A 13,176-nucleotide genomic window follows, 5' to 3' on the forward strand; every position below is an offset into this window, starting at 1 on the left:
AATTTTTCATCCCAGTCCACTTAATTTCCCTAAATTTTTTGCACTTAAAAGCAATTTCAGCCACTTTGTAATCCACTTTAACCACTTTTTTCTGCCAATTTAATCAATTTCTGATTGTTATTTTTGGCCAATTTTATCTAATTCTTGCCACTTTTAACCCATTTTTGTCCTTTAAAAACCCAATTTCAACATATTTTCCACCATTTTTTGCCATTATTCACTAATTTAAGCAAACGTTCACCCATTTTTAATGTTTTCAAAAAAAGTTGTTTTCATTTATAGAAGGCTATTTACTACACAAATGAAGAGAAAGATAGATAACCTCCCCCTTTGTCCCTCTTTATGGACGCCTTGTCTCCTCATGACTGTTCTAGGATGTTCATGGCTGTTCAACCACCTTCAGGTACCCCGGTCTCTGCCACCTTTATTTTGGGGGTCCCGGGCTGAAAAGGTTGAGAACCACTGATTTAGAGGAGGCCTCCCATGCATGGATGCTGATGGATTTAAAGAAGAAGAAGAACAAAATAGCTGCAAATATACCTGGGCAACCAACCCAAGTTTGGTCAGTAACTAGCGAGCACATTTACCGAGAAATGCTACTTCACCTTCTGGACGTTTAGCATTTCTGAGTTCCACTAGAGAGAATTAAAATGTTCTACTTTCCATCTATTTTAATAAATCCCTGGATCTTTATGGTGTCGTGTGTTTTTAAAGAAGCTTATTTAGATCATAGGGACTCTCTCTGATGCAGGACCATTTAGTTGGAATTCTATGATCTGGAGATGTGAGTAAACCTACTGGGAAGTTAACCCTTAACAGTAAGCAAAGCTAACTACTCCATTTAAGTCCATGCTAAGTTTGTAAATAAAGACTTGTCTGAGTGGGTTCTACCTCTACAGCATGCTGTTGTTCTCACCTGTGAATAGAAATCTGCAGACGGAGAGGATCGAGATCTCTCGTGGATGCACACCGCCTTCTCTTCAGCATCTGTGTCTAAGATGTTCTCCGCTGAGTGGTACCTTCCTTGCGTCCTGGCCTCCGATGACTTCTTCTGTTTATTCCACGTGGCCTGGTACTCAGCGAAGGTCCCGAGCCTCTGCTGATCCAGTGGGACCCGTGTCTGTCCAGGGCTGAGGAGAACGTGGTCTAAGACTGGCTCAGGTTCTCCAGAGGGAACTCCCTCCTGTTTGCCCGTCTCTTCAAGGTCTGTGTTTGAGTTTGTGCCCTGACTAGACTTCAGCACGGGTCGAGAAAAAGCAGGTTTGGAATCAAAGAACCTCCTCGGCTCTCCTAAAGACCCTGTTTGAGGTTCCCCCTCCACTCCTACTTTGTCTATCTTATCCGGCTCTGAGAAGGAGTGCGTCCTCTTGGCCAGGGGAAAGCGCTTGCGTCCTCTTATGCGTCCATTGAAGGCTTTAACCACCGGCGCCTCTGGTCCAAGAGGCTCCAGGTCTCGTCTCTGGAAGGAGGTAGCCTGGAGGACTCTGGCTTGTGCCTCTTTCAGGTGGTCTTTGTAGGTGTTGGAGAAGGAGACACCTGAAGATGTGGAATTCTCTTTGGATCTCCACTCCTCCGTCTCCTCATCCTCGGCGTCACATGTCAGGGTTGCGGCACTGCGGCTCTTTTGGAGCTGCGCTCTTTTCTGCTGGATCTCGTTGCGCAGGGTGGTGGCGTACCGGTCACTGCGTCGGTTTGTTTTTCCGTTACCGCCGGCCATGGCGTCACTGGTCTCCTGGTTGGGTATGACGCCTGCGCCTGGGGCTGGCGGCCTTTCAGCCAGAGTCCGACTCTCCTGGGCCAAAGAGTGAAGAAGGGGGGTTTTCAGGGGGGATATTCTGTGGTCCTCCTGAGGCACCCACGGGTCTTGGTGCCTTGGAAAACTGACCTTATAGTCATTATTTGGAGGTACTGGGAAGTTTCCCTCAGTTGCCTGTGCAGCATCTTCAGGGCTGTGACTCTGAGCAGATAAATCAGAGGTTTTGTGGTCAAAATAAATGCTGTTCCCCACATGGGAGGCACTGTTGCGCTCCTTGTTTTCAGTATAAGGCATCTGGGCCTGAGGTAGAGAGTACTTCGCCTTACTGCTTGTCTTTAAGGAACTTGGGAAGCCTGGTTCGTTGCTGTTGGGCCAGTAGGGTTTTTCCCGCCTTGCATGGAGCTCAGCAGCCTGAATTGAACGCTTGCTCGTCAGGTAGCTCCTGCCGTGTCCTCCGTTCTCCAGGTTTTGGTTTGTGGCTGAACTTGCCATTGATGCTGTTGAATGTCGGGCATGTTTCCGACTGAAGGTGTTAGTGGGCAAATCCTGCAGGCTGCGATAGTAGCTTCCTACACTCTGGATCTTGGTTGGTGGAGCTGACCTGGTCTGCAGATAGAGGGGGCTTTCATCACTGTATTGCCTCTGGTGTGCAGGTAGACTGGTGTAGGTAGACTGTCGGATGTCGTTGCTGGACAGAGAGAAGAGTTTGTTGGGATAAAGCTGGTTGTGGTTGAGATCAGCTGCTGTGCTAGGATGGAGAAAGTCTTTGGTTGGCAGGGGGTTGAAGCTCCGTCTGGCCTCTGACGTTTTGTCCTGTTGGGCTCTGAGGCTGTTCTGGTTGGGGTTTTCCGTTAGTTTTTCAAAAGACCTGCCATGGGCTTTAGTTAGGCTGCTGGGCCCTTCAGAGTACGGGAACACCTTCGTTGCAGCAAAACTGTCGCTACGCAGGGGAGGCGGTGGCGGAGGAGGAGACTGGGACTTCTTCTTCTCTGGGACCTGCCACACTGGGCCGATGCTGGCTTTCCCTGCAATAGACACCCTGCAGGCAGGCTGCTCCTCCCTCGGCCCCTCCCAGCCGCCGCTACCCAGCGTGGGCTGAAGGTACCTGGGCCGCTCGGCGTGCTGCGGCCCCTCACTCAGAAAGCCTTTAAAGAAAATGCTTTCAGTGCTGGTGCCCTTCCTGGCAGATGTGCCCTGCTCATGAAAAGGAGGGCTGGAGCCGCTAGAGAAACAGCTCAACGCAGCGTCCCGCTTTCCTCCCGGCTCTGCACAGCTGTTGTATTTATTCGGCGAGAGACGACCTGGAGGGAAGGGATGAGACGGACGCTCTAGTTTCTCCATGAGGTTCACTGAGCTGGTCTGGCTGGTTAGCTGCTGGTTTTCCTGGTTCCCTGAAGTCGTCGAATCTTTTGGCCTGAAGAGTCATCAAGTAAAGAAGAAAATCAGCAACTTATAAGGTTTGCACTGCATACATCCACCTTATTAAACTCATAGATGAGCTAAAACTCACCCAGCTTCATGTTTTGGCTGCCACACTGGTGCTGGAGAGGCCTCTTTCCTGGCTGGCTCTGACTCCTCTTCTGTCAGCTTGGACGAGTGCCAAGACTGGGGCCGTGAGCCCGGATCATTCTTCCTGAAAGACAGAGAGGCAACAAACACTTTCAGCAATCACAGGAATTATCTGACAAAGCAGCTTCTTTTCCAGCCTCTCTTATGAGCTGACAGGTTTGTGTAGGTTTTAGTAATCCCAGTGGAGTTCATCAAACCATGCATTATCAGGGATTAACAACCAATTTAAGGCATTTAGATACCAAATGACTGCACTTTACCACATGTGTGCAGACTCTGCATCAACAATGTGTCTTCTGTGACGACCTGATATCAGGACATGAGCCCGCCTCTTATGCAAACAACAGCCCCTACATCGTTTCTCTGTATCCCCACATGCTGTGTGCAGTGACGCTGCTGCTGATAACAATGAATAAAGGCCAATTAGCAACAGGCTAACAGGCTAGCAATGCCTCTTTAACAGCTTTTCTCCCTTACTCTGTCATTAACATGCTTTAAAAGAAAGATTCGATTAACTGTTGAGCAAATCTATCTTGTGGGGAACAGGTTAGACTGTGATGACAACTGGGGCCAAGACTGGTCTGTATATAAAAGGAAAGGATGGAATGTCATCCTTAAAAAAAATGAAGGGCTTTAAGTATGACATCATCTTCAAAAAGTAAAAGGCTTTAAGGATGACATCATCTCCAAGGATGGAATGTCGTCCTTTGAAGATGATGTCATTTTTTTAAAAAACATAAAAAGGTTTTAAGGATGATATCATCTTCAAAGAATGACATTCCATCCTTTGAAGATGACATCTTCCTTCAAAAAAACGTAAAAGGCTTTAGTATGACATCATCTTCAAAGGATGGAATGTGTCCTTTGAGATGACATCATCCTTCAAAAAAAGTAAAAGGCTTTAAGGATGACATCATCTCCAAGGATGGAATGTCCTCTTTTGAAGATGATGTCATCCTTTAAAAACATTAAAAGGCTTTAAGGATGACATCATCTTCAAAGACAGAGGATGGAATGTTCAGTAAGCTGGGAATGTTGGGGGCTGTTTACCTCCATTTTTGCCCAATAGTAAGTATAGAGGAGCCTTTTGAACAGCTTTTCTCCCTCATGTTGTCACAACTTTTGAAGGACACACTGATAATGTTTAGGCAAACACATCTGTGAGGACTGGTTGAATTAAAATGACAATTCAAGACGACGGGTTATGAAGGAGTCGTTATGTCCTGTTATGCTTCTGTTTCAGAGACAGTTTCCTTTCTTCATATTTTTGTTGTTTTTTTACATGGTTTTTATTGTGAGCCAGCACATGTTGCACCAACATAACCAGTCTAGTCCAAATGGAGGCATCCCAGATCACCTCCACCTGCAGTCTAAGCTAATAGATATCAAACCGTGTTTAGAGCACAATGAGGTGCGTTCACACAAAGCAGTAAGGATGGTATCTGAATGCACAAATCAGACATAAATCCCTGATAATGCATTGTCTAAACAGGGTCATAATTTTCCCTCAAGCGTGTGGCATATAAAATGTCACATTTTTCATCCTTCAGATACCCAAATATATGTGCAAAAATTTAGAGAAAGTGTGATATTAATGATAAATCCTCCTTCCAACACCCATTTGTAGATTAACCACTGACGTTCATGTTCTGCTTTACTCACTCCAAACTTGTACCTACCCTTTGAAGCGGTTTTTCCTGGAGAGCATGTAAAAGAAAAACAGCATGTTTATAAGAGTATACACCTCCACAGAGCTCAGGATATCAGAAATACCAATATGAGTCAGTTTAATGACATTTGAGCATAAAAAACTGCACTTTTCATCTGTGAAGGATAAGTCCAGCTACATGCTAATCACAGCTAAATGATATTTGGATCTGACAACCAGCTAAGCACGACAGGAGACTACATAACCACAGCTCACTAAGGCTCTCTACAAACCACATCAGGGTAAGGCTAGCTGACGGTACCTCATGGAGCTTCGCAAAATCTTGGTGAGAAAGCTCCTCGCTACGTGAACCTCGGTTTCTGACGGCATGGTGCGTGGCGATACAACATCAACCATTTTAGCCCTGAGCAACGTGAGCGGAGGAAGAGGAAGAAGGAAAGAGCAGAACACGTTAGTCAAAGAGATGGAAACAGAGTTAAAGATGAGCAATAAAGCCTTAAAAGAAAACTAGATAAAGAGTTATTTCACTGCTCTGATTTCCTGTCAGCTGCAGCCTGTGAGCCGTCTCTTATTGTGAAGGAGACAGAGCTGTCACGGCCATATGGCCCAGATGGAGATTAGCCGATTAGCTTTCAGAAAAATTAGACAGATGGGAGACAGATCTACATGTGGCTCTAAAGACCACCAAGACCCTCCTCTCTCTCTCTGACCTAAAGCTTTACTGTGGAAATAGAAAGAAGCAGTCCATGCTGGATAACAAATCCACTCTCTAAGATTATCAGAACATTAAATACTGGGTAACACGGATTCATTTACACTGATGTAGTTTATGTTAGCACTGATTCATTTACACTGATCTAGTTTAACACTGATTCATTTACACTGATGTAGTTTATGTTAGCACTGATTCATTTACACTGATCTAGTTTAACACTGATTCATTTACACTGATGTAGTTTATGTTAGCACTGATTCATTTACACTGATGTAGTTTAACACTGATTCATTTACACTGATGTAGTTTAACACTGATTCATTTACACTGATCTAGTTTAACACTGATTCATTTACACTGATGTAGTTTAACACTGATTCATTTACACTGATGTAGTTTATGTTTGCACTGATTCATTTACACTGATGTAGTTTAACACTGATTCATTTACACTGATGTAGTTTAACACTGATTCATTTACACTGATGTAGTTTAACACTGATTCATTTACACTGATGTAGTTTATGTTAGCACTGATTCATTTACACTGATGTAGTTTATGTTAGCACTGATTCATTTACACTGATGTAGTTTATGTTAGCACTGATTCATTTACACTGATGTAGTTTATGTTAGCACTGATTCATTTACACTGATGTAGTTTATGTTAGCACTGATTCATTTACACTGATGTAGTTTAACACTGATTCATTTACACTGATGTAGTTTAACACTGATTCATTTACACTGATGTAGTTTAACACTGATTCATTTACACTGATGTAGTTTATGTTAGCACTGATTCATTTACACTGATGTAGTTTATGTTAGCACTGATTCATTTACACTGATGTAGTTTAACACTGATTCATTTACACTGATGTAGTTTATGTTAGCACTGATTCATTTACACTGATGTAGTTTAACACTGATTCATTTACACTGATGTAGTTTATGTTAGCACTGATTCATTTACACTGATGTAGTTTAACACTGATTCATTTACACTGATGTAGTTTAACACTGATTCATTTACACTGATGTAGTTTATGTTAGCACTGATTCATTTACACTGATGTAGTTTATGTTAGCACTGATTCATTTACACTGATGTAGTTTATGTTAGCACTGATTCATTTACACTGATGTAGTTTATGTTAGCACTGATTCATTTACACTGATGTAGTTTAACACTGATTCATTTACACTGATGTAGTTTATGTTAGCACTGATTCATTTACACTGATGTAGTTTAACACTGATTCATTTACACTGATGTAGTTTATGTTAGCACTGATTCATTTACACTGATGTAGTTTAACACTGATTCATTTACACTGATGTAGTTTATGTTGATTCTAGAAAAAAAGGCTCAGTAAAAACAGTTTACAGTAAGAACCACTAACTAATAACCACTAGATAATTCAAACCTTTCCACAGAATGGGCCAGTCCTTTTAAGGGCATGTGATTGGGCCCTCCCCATGTGTAATGGACCAGTAGCATTTTAGCTAGCATCCTGGCTAACAGATCTCTTATTCTGGACTGAAATGGTGTATATATTAAGCTACTATTTGGTCTGGTGTTGAAACTGTTTAATTGTGCCACTTTTTAACTGCTTTTCACCGTTTTTAAAACTAATTTTTGTCACTCGTAACCCATTTTTGACCCTTTTGACCTATTTTCAACACTAATCTACGTTTATTGGCACTTTTGATTCAATTTTGTTTATTTCAACCTGATTTCTTTATGTCTTTTACCACGTTTCACTCTTTTTTAAAAACTTTTAACCCATTTGCACCCTCCTTTTTTGCCACTAATCACTAATGTTCCTCTTTTTTTAAACAAATAACCACTTTTTGCCACTTATTTGTAACTTTTAACCCATCTCAGCCTCTGTTCCACTTACTTCTTATTTTCAGCAGATTCACTGCCACCTTTAACACCTATTTATCACTTCTAACCCACATCCACCCCTTTTTTCACCACCATGAGCTCATTGTTGCTACTTTTATCCTCTTTTTATCTCTTTAAACCAAGTTAAACAACTGTCTTTGTACCACTTTTAACCCATTTGACTTTTTTGGGCCATTTTTGCATTATTTTGTAAAGTTGTTACAGCTTCTTCTCATATTTATAATGGTATCCTGACATCATACATTACTTTCCATATGGATTAGTTCAGTGTACCCATCCACGTTGTTATCATTTACTAAACAAGGTTAATTCAGTTTGATCAACAGGGCTTTAACGATGACATCATCTTTAAAGGATGGATCATGTCCTTTGAAGATGATGTGATCCTTTTAACAACATAAAAGGCTTTTAGTATGACATCATCTTCAAAGGATAGAATGTTGTCCCTTGAAGATGATGTCATCCTCTAAACAACATAAAAGGCTTTATGGATGACATCATCTTCAAAGGATGGAATGTTGTCCCTTGAAGATGATGTCATCCTTTTAACAACATAAAAGGCTTTATGGATGACATCATCTTTAAAGGATGGAATGTCGTCCTTTGAAGATGATGTCATCCTTTTAACAACATAAAAGGCTTTATGGATGACATCATCTTCAAAGGATGGAATGTTGTCCCTTGAAGATGATGTCATCCTCTAAACAACATAAAAGGCTTTATGGATGACATCATCTTCAAAGGATGGAATGTTGTCCCTTGAAGATGATGTCATCCTCTAAACAACATAAAAGGCTTTATGGATGACATCATCTTCAAAGGATGGAATGTTGTCCCTTGAAGATGATGTCATCCTTTTAACAACATAAAAGGCTTTAAGGATGACATCATGTTTAAAGGATGGGTCGCGACCTTTGAAGATGTGTTTACATCATGAAAAAAGCTACGTTACTACAGCATTAATAAAAAACATTATTATTCATCTTGATTTAGAGTAATAAACTGAATTATACAGTCCTTTTTGTTGTATGTGTAATTTGTTGGTATTTCACCCTAACCTAACCCTCGTAATACTCTGGCAGTTGTTCAGTAATTGGGTTGTATTTTTTACCATACAGTCATGGACAAAAGTATTGGCACCCCTGGAATTTTTAAATACGCCATTTCTCCCATAATTTGTTGCAATTGCAAATGTTTTTGGTATACACGTTTATTTCATTTACGTACGTTGGAAAAACACAAAAAAGCAGAAGAAAAAAGCCAAAATTGTCATAATTTGGTCTGGATTTTCTGGAAACACTCCAGGGGTGCCAGTACTTTGGTCCATGACTGTAACTTAACCCCTGATATACTGTAGTGATTGTCTGGTAGTTTGGTGGTATTTTACCATTAAGGTAACCAGAGGATTTCCACAGATTAAAAACAGATACTTTGTTATTATTACTAGGTAAAACTCCCTAAACATGACCATATTTCTGAGTTATTTCTTGGTAAAATGACATTACTAGTTAATTTCCACATGATAATGAGAAGTTTCTATATTTTTTAATAAACTACATTCATTACTACTGTACAGGACTATTATTATCTTAAAAGTAGGTAATTAGGCCCACTAAAATTAACCAAATAAACCTTGACTGAATGACTGAGTGTTTTTCTTAATTCCATGGTCTCTGTTTCTCAGACGATGGCGTTCACAGTCCCCTGAGTTCACACACAGTCACATTTCTCAGCAGAATGAAACTGGGGTTGCCCTGATCAAACTTTAACCCTGTCCTGCCAGGACGGAGACAGCATTCTTTCAGCAGAGGAATGCTGGGAGGAATTCCCTCTCTTCTATGTTTGCTATCGTCAAGGATTCTGAGAATCAGCGAGTATCTGGAACGATGACAGGGGGCACATTCTTCAGACTTTCTCACCAAACTTCACCTGCTAAAGATCTCTTATCAGTGGGAGTATGTGTTCAAACATCTCTGAAGGAACACTGCCTTCATCCACAGGGGCTGGACGGTACCAAAACTCCCACCCTGGTATCTCATGTCGTATAGAAACACATAAGAACAGAACAGAGGCAGTGAAAGTCAAACCCACAGTGTAGCAAAAATGGTGAAAACAGTCAAAGAAGTTTCCCTTTTTTAAGGTTTCTGGGGAATAATATTAAAGATTGAGACGTAAAAGAGCCACAGGCTGAGTATCTCTGATTTACATAATAATGTTGACCGAAATAGATCATCGACACGAATGCTTCTTCTTCTATTGTTTTCTAATAAAGCAAAGAGCTTTTAGCTGCGCCACCTGGTGGTAGAACCACATTAACATGAGGGTAAAACACACCTTTAGAAGCTGATAATCGTTGCTCGGGTTCTTTAAAGGAATAATGAACACATTGCCCATCCCTAGCTCAGCTTTCCTAGGTGCAGTTTGAAGCAGAGCCTTGTAAACATCAGTTCTCCAGCTAAATGGAGCGTTTTCTGCTGGTCTAACTGGTCAAAGAGAGAGAGGACTTTCAGCCCCTCCTCTTTGATTTTAGCCAAACAGAGAAAAATGTGAGCTGTAGGTGTGAGAGCCAGTTTAAGAAGCTTTAGACTCATATTTAACCTCTGAATGTTCCCTCCCTCCGCTCAGGCTGACACACATACGGCCGCTCCTGTTGCCTCCAAACAAACTGGTCAACAATGAAAATGCAAATGTCACTCTTTCTAAAGCGCTGAGGGGCTATTGTCAGGGGATACAGCTGGTCTGTCACAGATATGCCAGAGGAGAGGGGGCGCCACCGTCCTCTCCCAGGATAAACCAGCTGAAATAAGGCCGGGTTCATCGCAGAGACCACCTAAACACAGCAGACCAAGCACACCTGTCCCCACACCACTGATAGACCACCTAAACACAGCAGACCAAGCACACCTGTCCCCACACCACTGATAGACCACCTAAACACAGCAGACCCAGCACACCTGTCCCCACACCACTGATAGAGACCACCTAAACACAGCAGACCCAGCACACCTGTCCCCACACCACTGATAGAGACCACCTAAACACAGCAGACCCAGCACACCTGTCCTCACACCACTGATAGACCACCTAAAAGCAGTCAAACTCTACCTGTACCAGCTCCTTAGAGAGTTTGGTTGGTTCTGAGAGAGACTTCCTCAGAAAGGGTTCAGAGCACCTAAACACAGCAGACCAGAGCACACCTGCTAACTCCATGACCTAGACCACCTAAACACAGCAGACCTAGCACACCTGTCCCCACACCACTGATAGACCACCTAAACACAGCAGACCCAGCACACCTGTCCCCACACCACTGATAGAGACCACCTAAAACAGACCCAGCACACCTGTCCCCACACCACTGATAGAGACCACCTAAACACAGCAGACCCAGCACACCTGTCCCCACACCACTGATAGAGACCACCTAAACACAGCAGACCCAGCACACCTGTCCCCACACCACTGATAGAGACCACCTAAACACAGCAGACCCAGCACACCTGTCCCCACACCACTGATAGAGACCACCTAAACACAGCAGACCCAGCACACCTGTCCTCACACCACTGATAGAGACCACCTAAAACAGACCCAGCACACCTGTCCCCACACCACTGATAGAGACCACCTAAAACAGACCCAGCACACCTGTCCTCACACCACTGATAGAGACCACCTAAAACAGCATACCCAGCACACCTGTCCTCACACCACTGATAGAGACCACCTAAAACAGACCCAGCACACCTGTCCCCACACCACTGATAGAGACCACCTAAACACAGCAGACCCAGCACACCTGTCCCCACACCACTGATAGAGACCACCTAAACACAGCAGACCCAGCACACCTGTCCCCACACCACTGATAGAGACCACCTAAAACAGACCCAGCACACCTGTCCCCACACCACTGATAGAGACCACCTAAAACAGACCCAGCACACCTGTCCCCACACCACTGATAGAGACCATCTAAACACAGCAGACCCAGCACACCTGTCCTCACACCACTGATAGAGACCACCTAAAACAGACCCAGCACACCTGTCCCCACACCACTGATAGAGACCACCTAAAACAGACCCAGCACACCTGTCCCCACACCACTGATAGAGACCACCTAAACACAGCAGATCCAGCACACCTGTCCTCACACCACTGATAGAGACCACCTAAAACAGACCCAGCACACCTGTCCCCACACCACTGATAGAGACCACCTAAAACAGACCCTAATACCATGTTCACACCACTGCCAGTTAAAATGAGACCACCTAAATACAGACCCAGCTGATCCTGGACATCTCTGCACTGGTTTCTGACTCATCTGTTCAACACCTGTCCCACACCACTGATAGATACCACCTAAAACAGACCCAGCACACCTGTCCCCACACCACTGATAGAGACCACCTAAACACAGCAGACCCAGCACACCTGTCCCCACACCACTGATAGAGACCACCTAAACACAGCAGACCCAGCACACCTGTCCCCACACCACTGATAGAGACCACCTAAAACAGCATACCCAGCACACCTGTCCTCACACCACTGATAGAGACCACCTAAAACAGACCCAGCACACCTGTCCCCACACCACTGATAGAGACCACCTAAAACAGACCCAGCACACCTGTCCCCACACCACTGATAGAGACCACCTAAAACAGACCCAGCACACCTGTCCCCACACCACTGATAGAGACTACCTAAACACAGCAGACCCAGCACACCTGTCCCCACACCACTGATAGAGACCACCTAAACACAGCAGACCCAGCACACCTGTCCTCACACCACTGATAGAGACCACCTAAACACAGCAGACCCAGCACACCTGTCCTCACACCACTGATAGAATAAAAGCAGTCAAACTCTACCTTACCAGCTCCTTAGAGAGTTTGGTTGGTTCTAAAGAGAGGAGACTTCCTCAGAAAGGGTTCAGAGCAGAAACAACAGAGCCAGAGAGGACTCTGCTAACTCCATGACCTCCCAGTATGGACGCACACAAACACTCTCCTCCGTGTGCTGTGGAGGAGATTTCCTCGGGGATTATAAAGGGGGATTTCAGGCTAGAGGGAGGAGTTATTGTCCTGCTCAGCGTCCTTGCTGTAATCTTGTGTTTGGGCTGTAAGTGGCTCGACCTGCAGAGCTGCTGGAGCATGATCAGGCACAGCGGCTCATATCACAGTGGCTTAAAACCAGAGCTGGAAAACTGAAATATTCAGAGGTAAAACTATAATTCAAATGATCTTGATTGGCCGGTTTGCATGCAGGAGAGAAAGTCAGAGGATCAGGAATGAATATCTGCTGAAGTAAACAATGTGATCCCTGAGTGTTAGACCAGATACCCATGCTAACTATGACTTAAGACCAGTTTATATTGGTCTCAGAGGTCCTGAAAACATGTCTGCAGTAAAAACTCTCCAGTATTGATGTCTGCATGTCTAAAACCTCCTCAGTTTCAGCCCTGCTCAGGACCAGCTGTTTCTGTGTCTGTGGCTTTAAATGTTAATGAGCTGTCTGACTCCGCCCCTCTCAGGAAA

The 13,176-nt window shown here is 43.6% G+C and overlaps 1 protein-coding gene and 1 long non-coding RNA gene across 5 annotated transcripts in view; both read right to left on the reverse strand.

The window, feature by feature from the left end:
* Window positions 1–13,176, reverse strand: part of LOC121506154 (protein Shroom2-like) — a 55,980-nt gene that overhangs the window by 12,678 nt on the left and 30,126 nt on the right. For 2 of the 4 annotated variants that reach the window (XM_041781778.1, XM_041781779.1), the window contains exons 4-5: window positions 3,267–3,389; window positions 917–3,170 (exon numbers count right to left, since the gene is read on the reverse strand). In XM_041781778.1, coding sequence (XP_041637712.1) covers window positions 917–3,170; window positions 3,267–3,389 — 2,377 coding nt within the window. Of the gene's footprint in view, window positions 1–916; window positions 3,171–3,266; window positions 3,390–12,510; window positions 12,644–13,176 lie in introns of those variants that run through there. The other 2 variants (XM_041781781.1, XM_041781780.1) reach the window with 2 other exon arrangements.
* Window positions 11,787–12,469, reverse strand: LOC121506156. Its single transcript, XR_005991617.1, has 3 exons — window positions 12,340–12,469; window positions 11,993–12,144; window positions 11,787–11,847 (listed from the first exon to the last, which is right to left on the reverse strand). It is a non-coding gene; the product is annotated as an uncharacterized LOC121506156 (long non-coding RNA).

Source organism: Cheilinus undulatus, linkage group 24, assembly GCF_018320785.1.
Source record: "Cheilinus undulatus linkage group 24, ASM1832078v1, whole genome shotgun sequence".
In the NCBI taxonomy this organism is placed as follows: domain Eukaryota; kingdom Metazoa; phylum Chordata; class Actinopteri; order Labriformes; family Labridae; genus Cheilinus; species Cheilinus undulatus.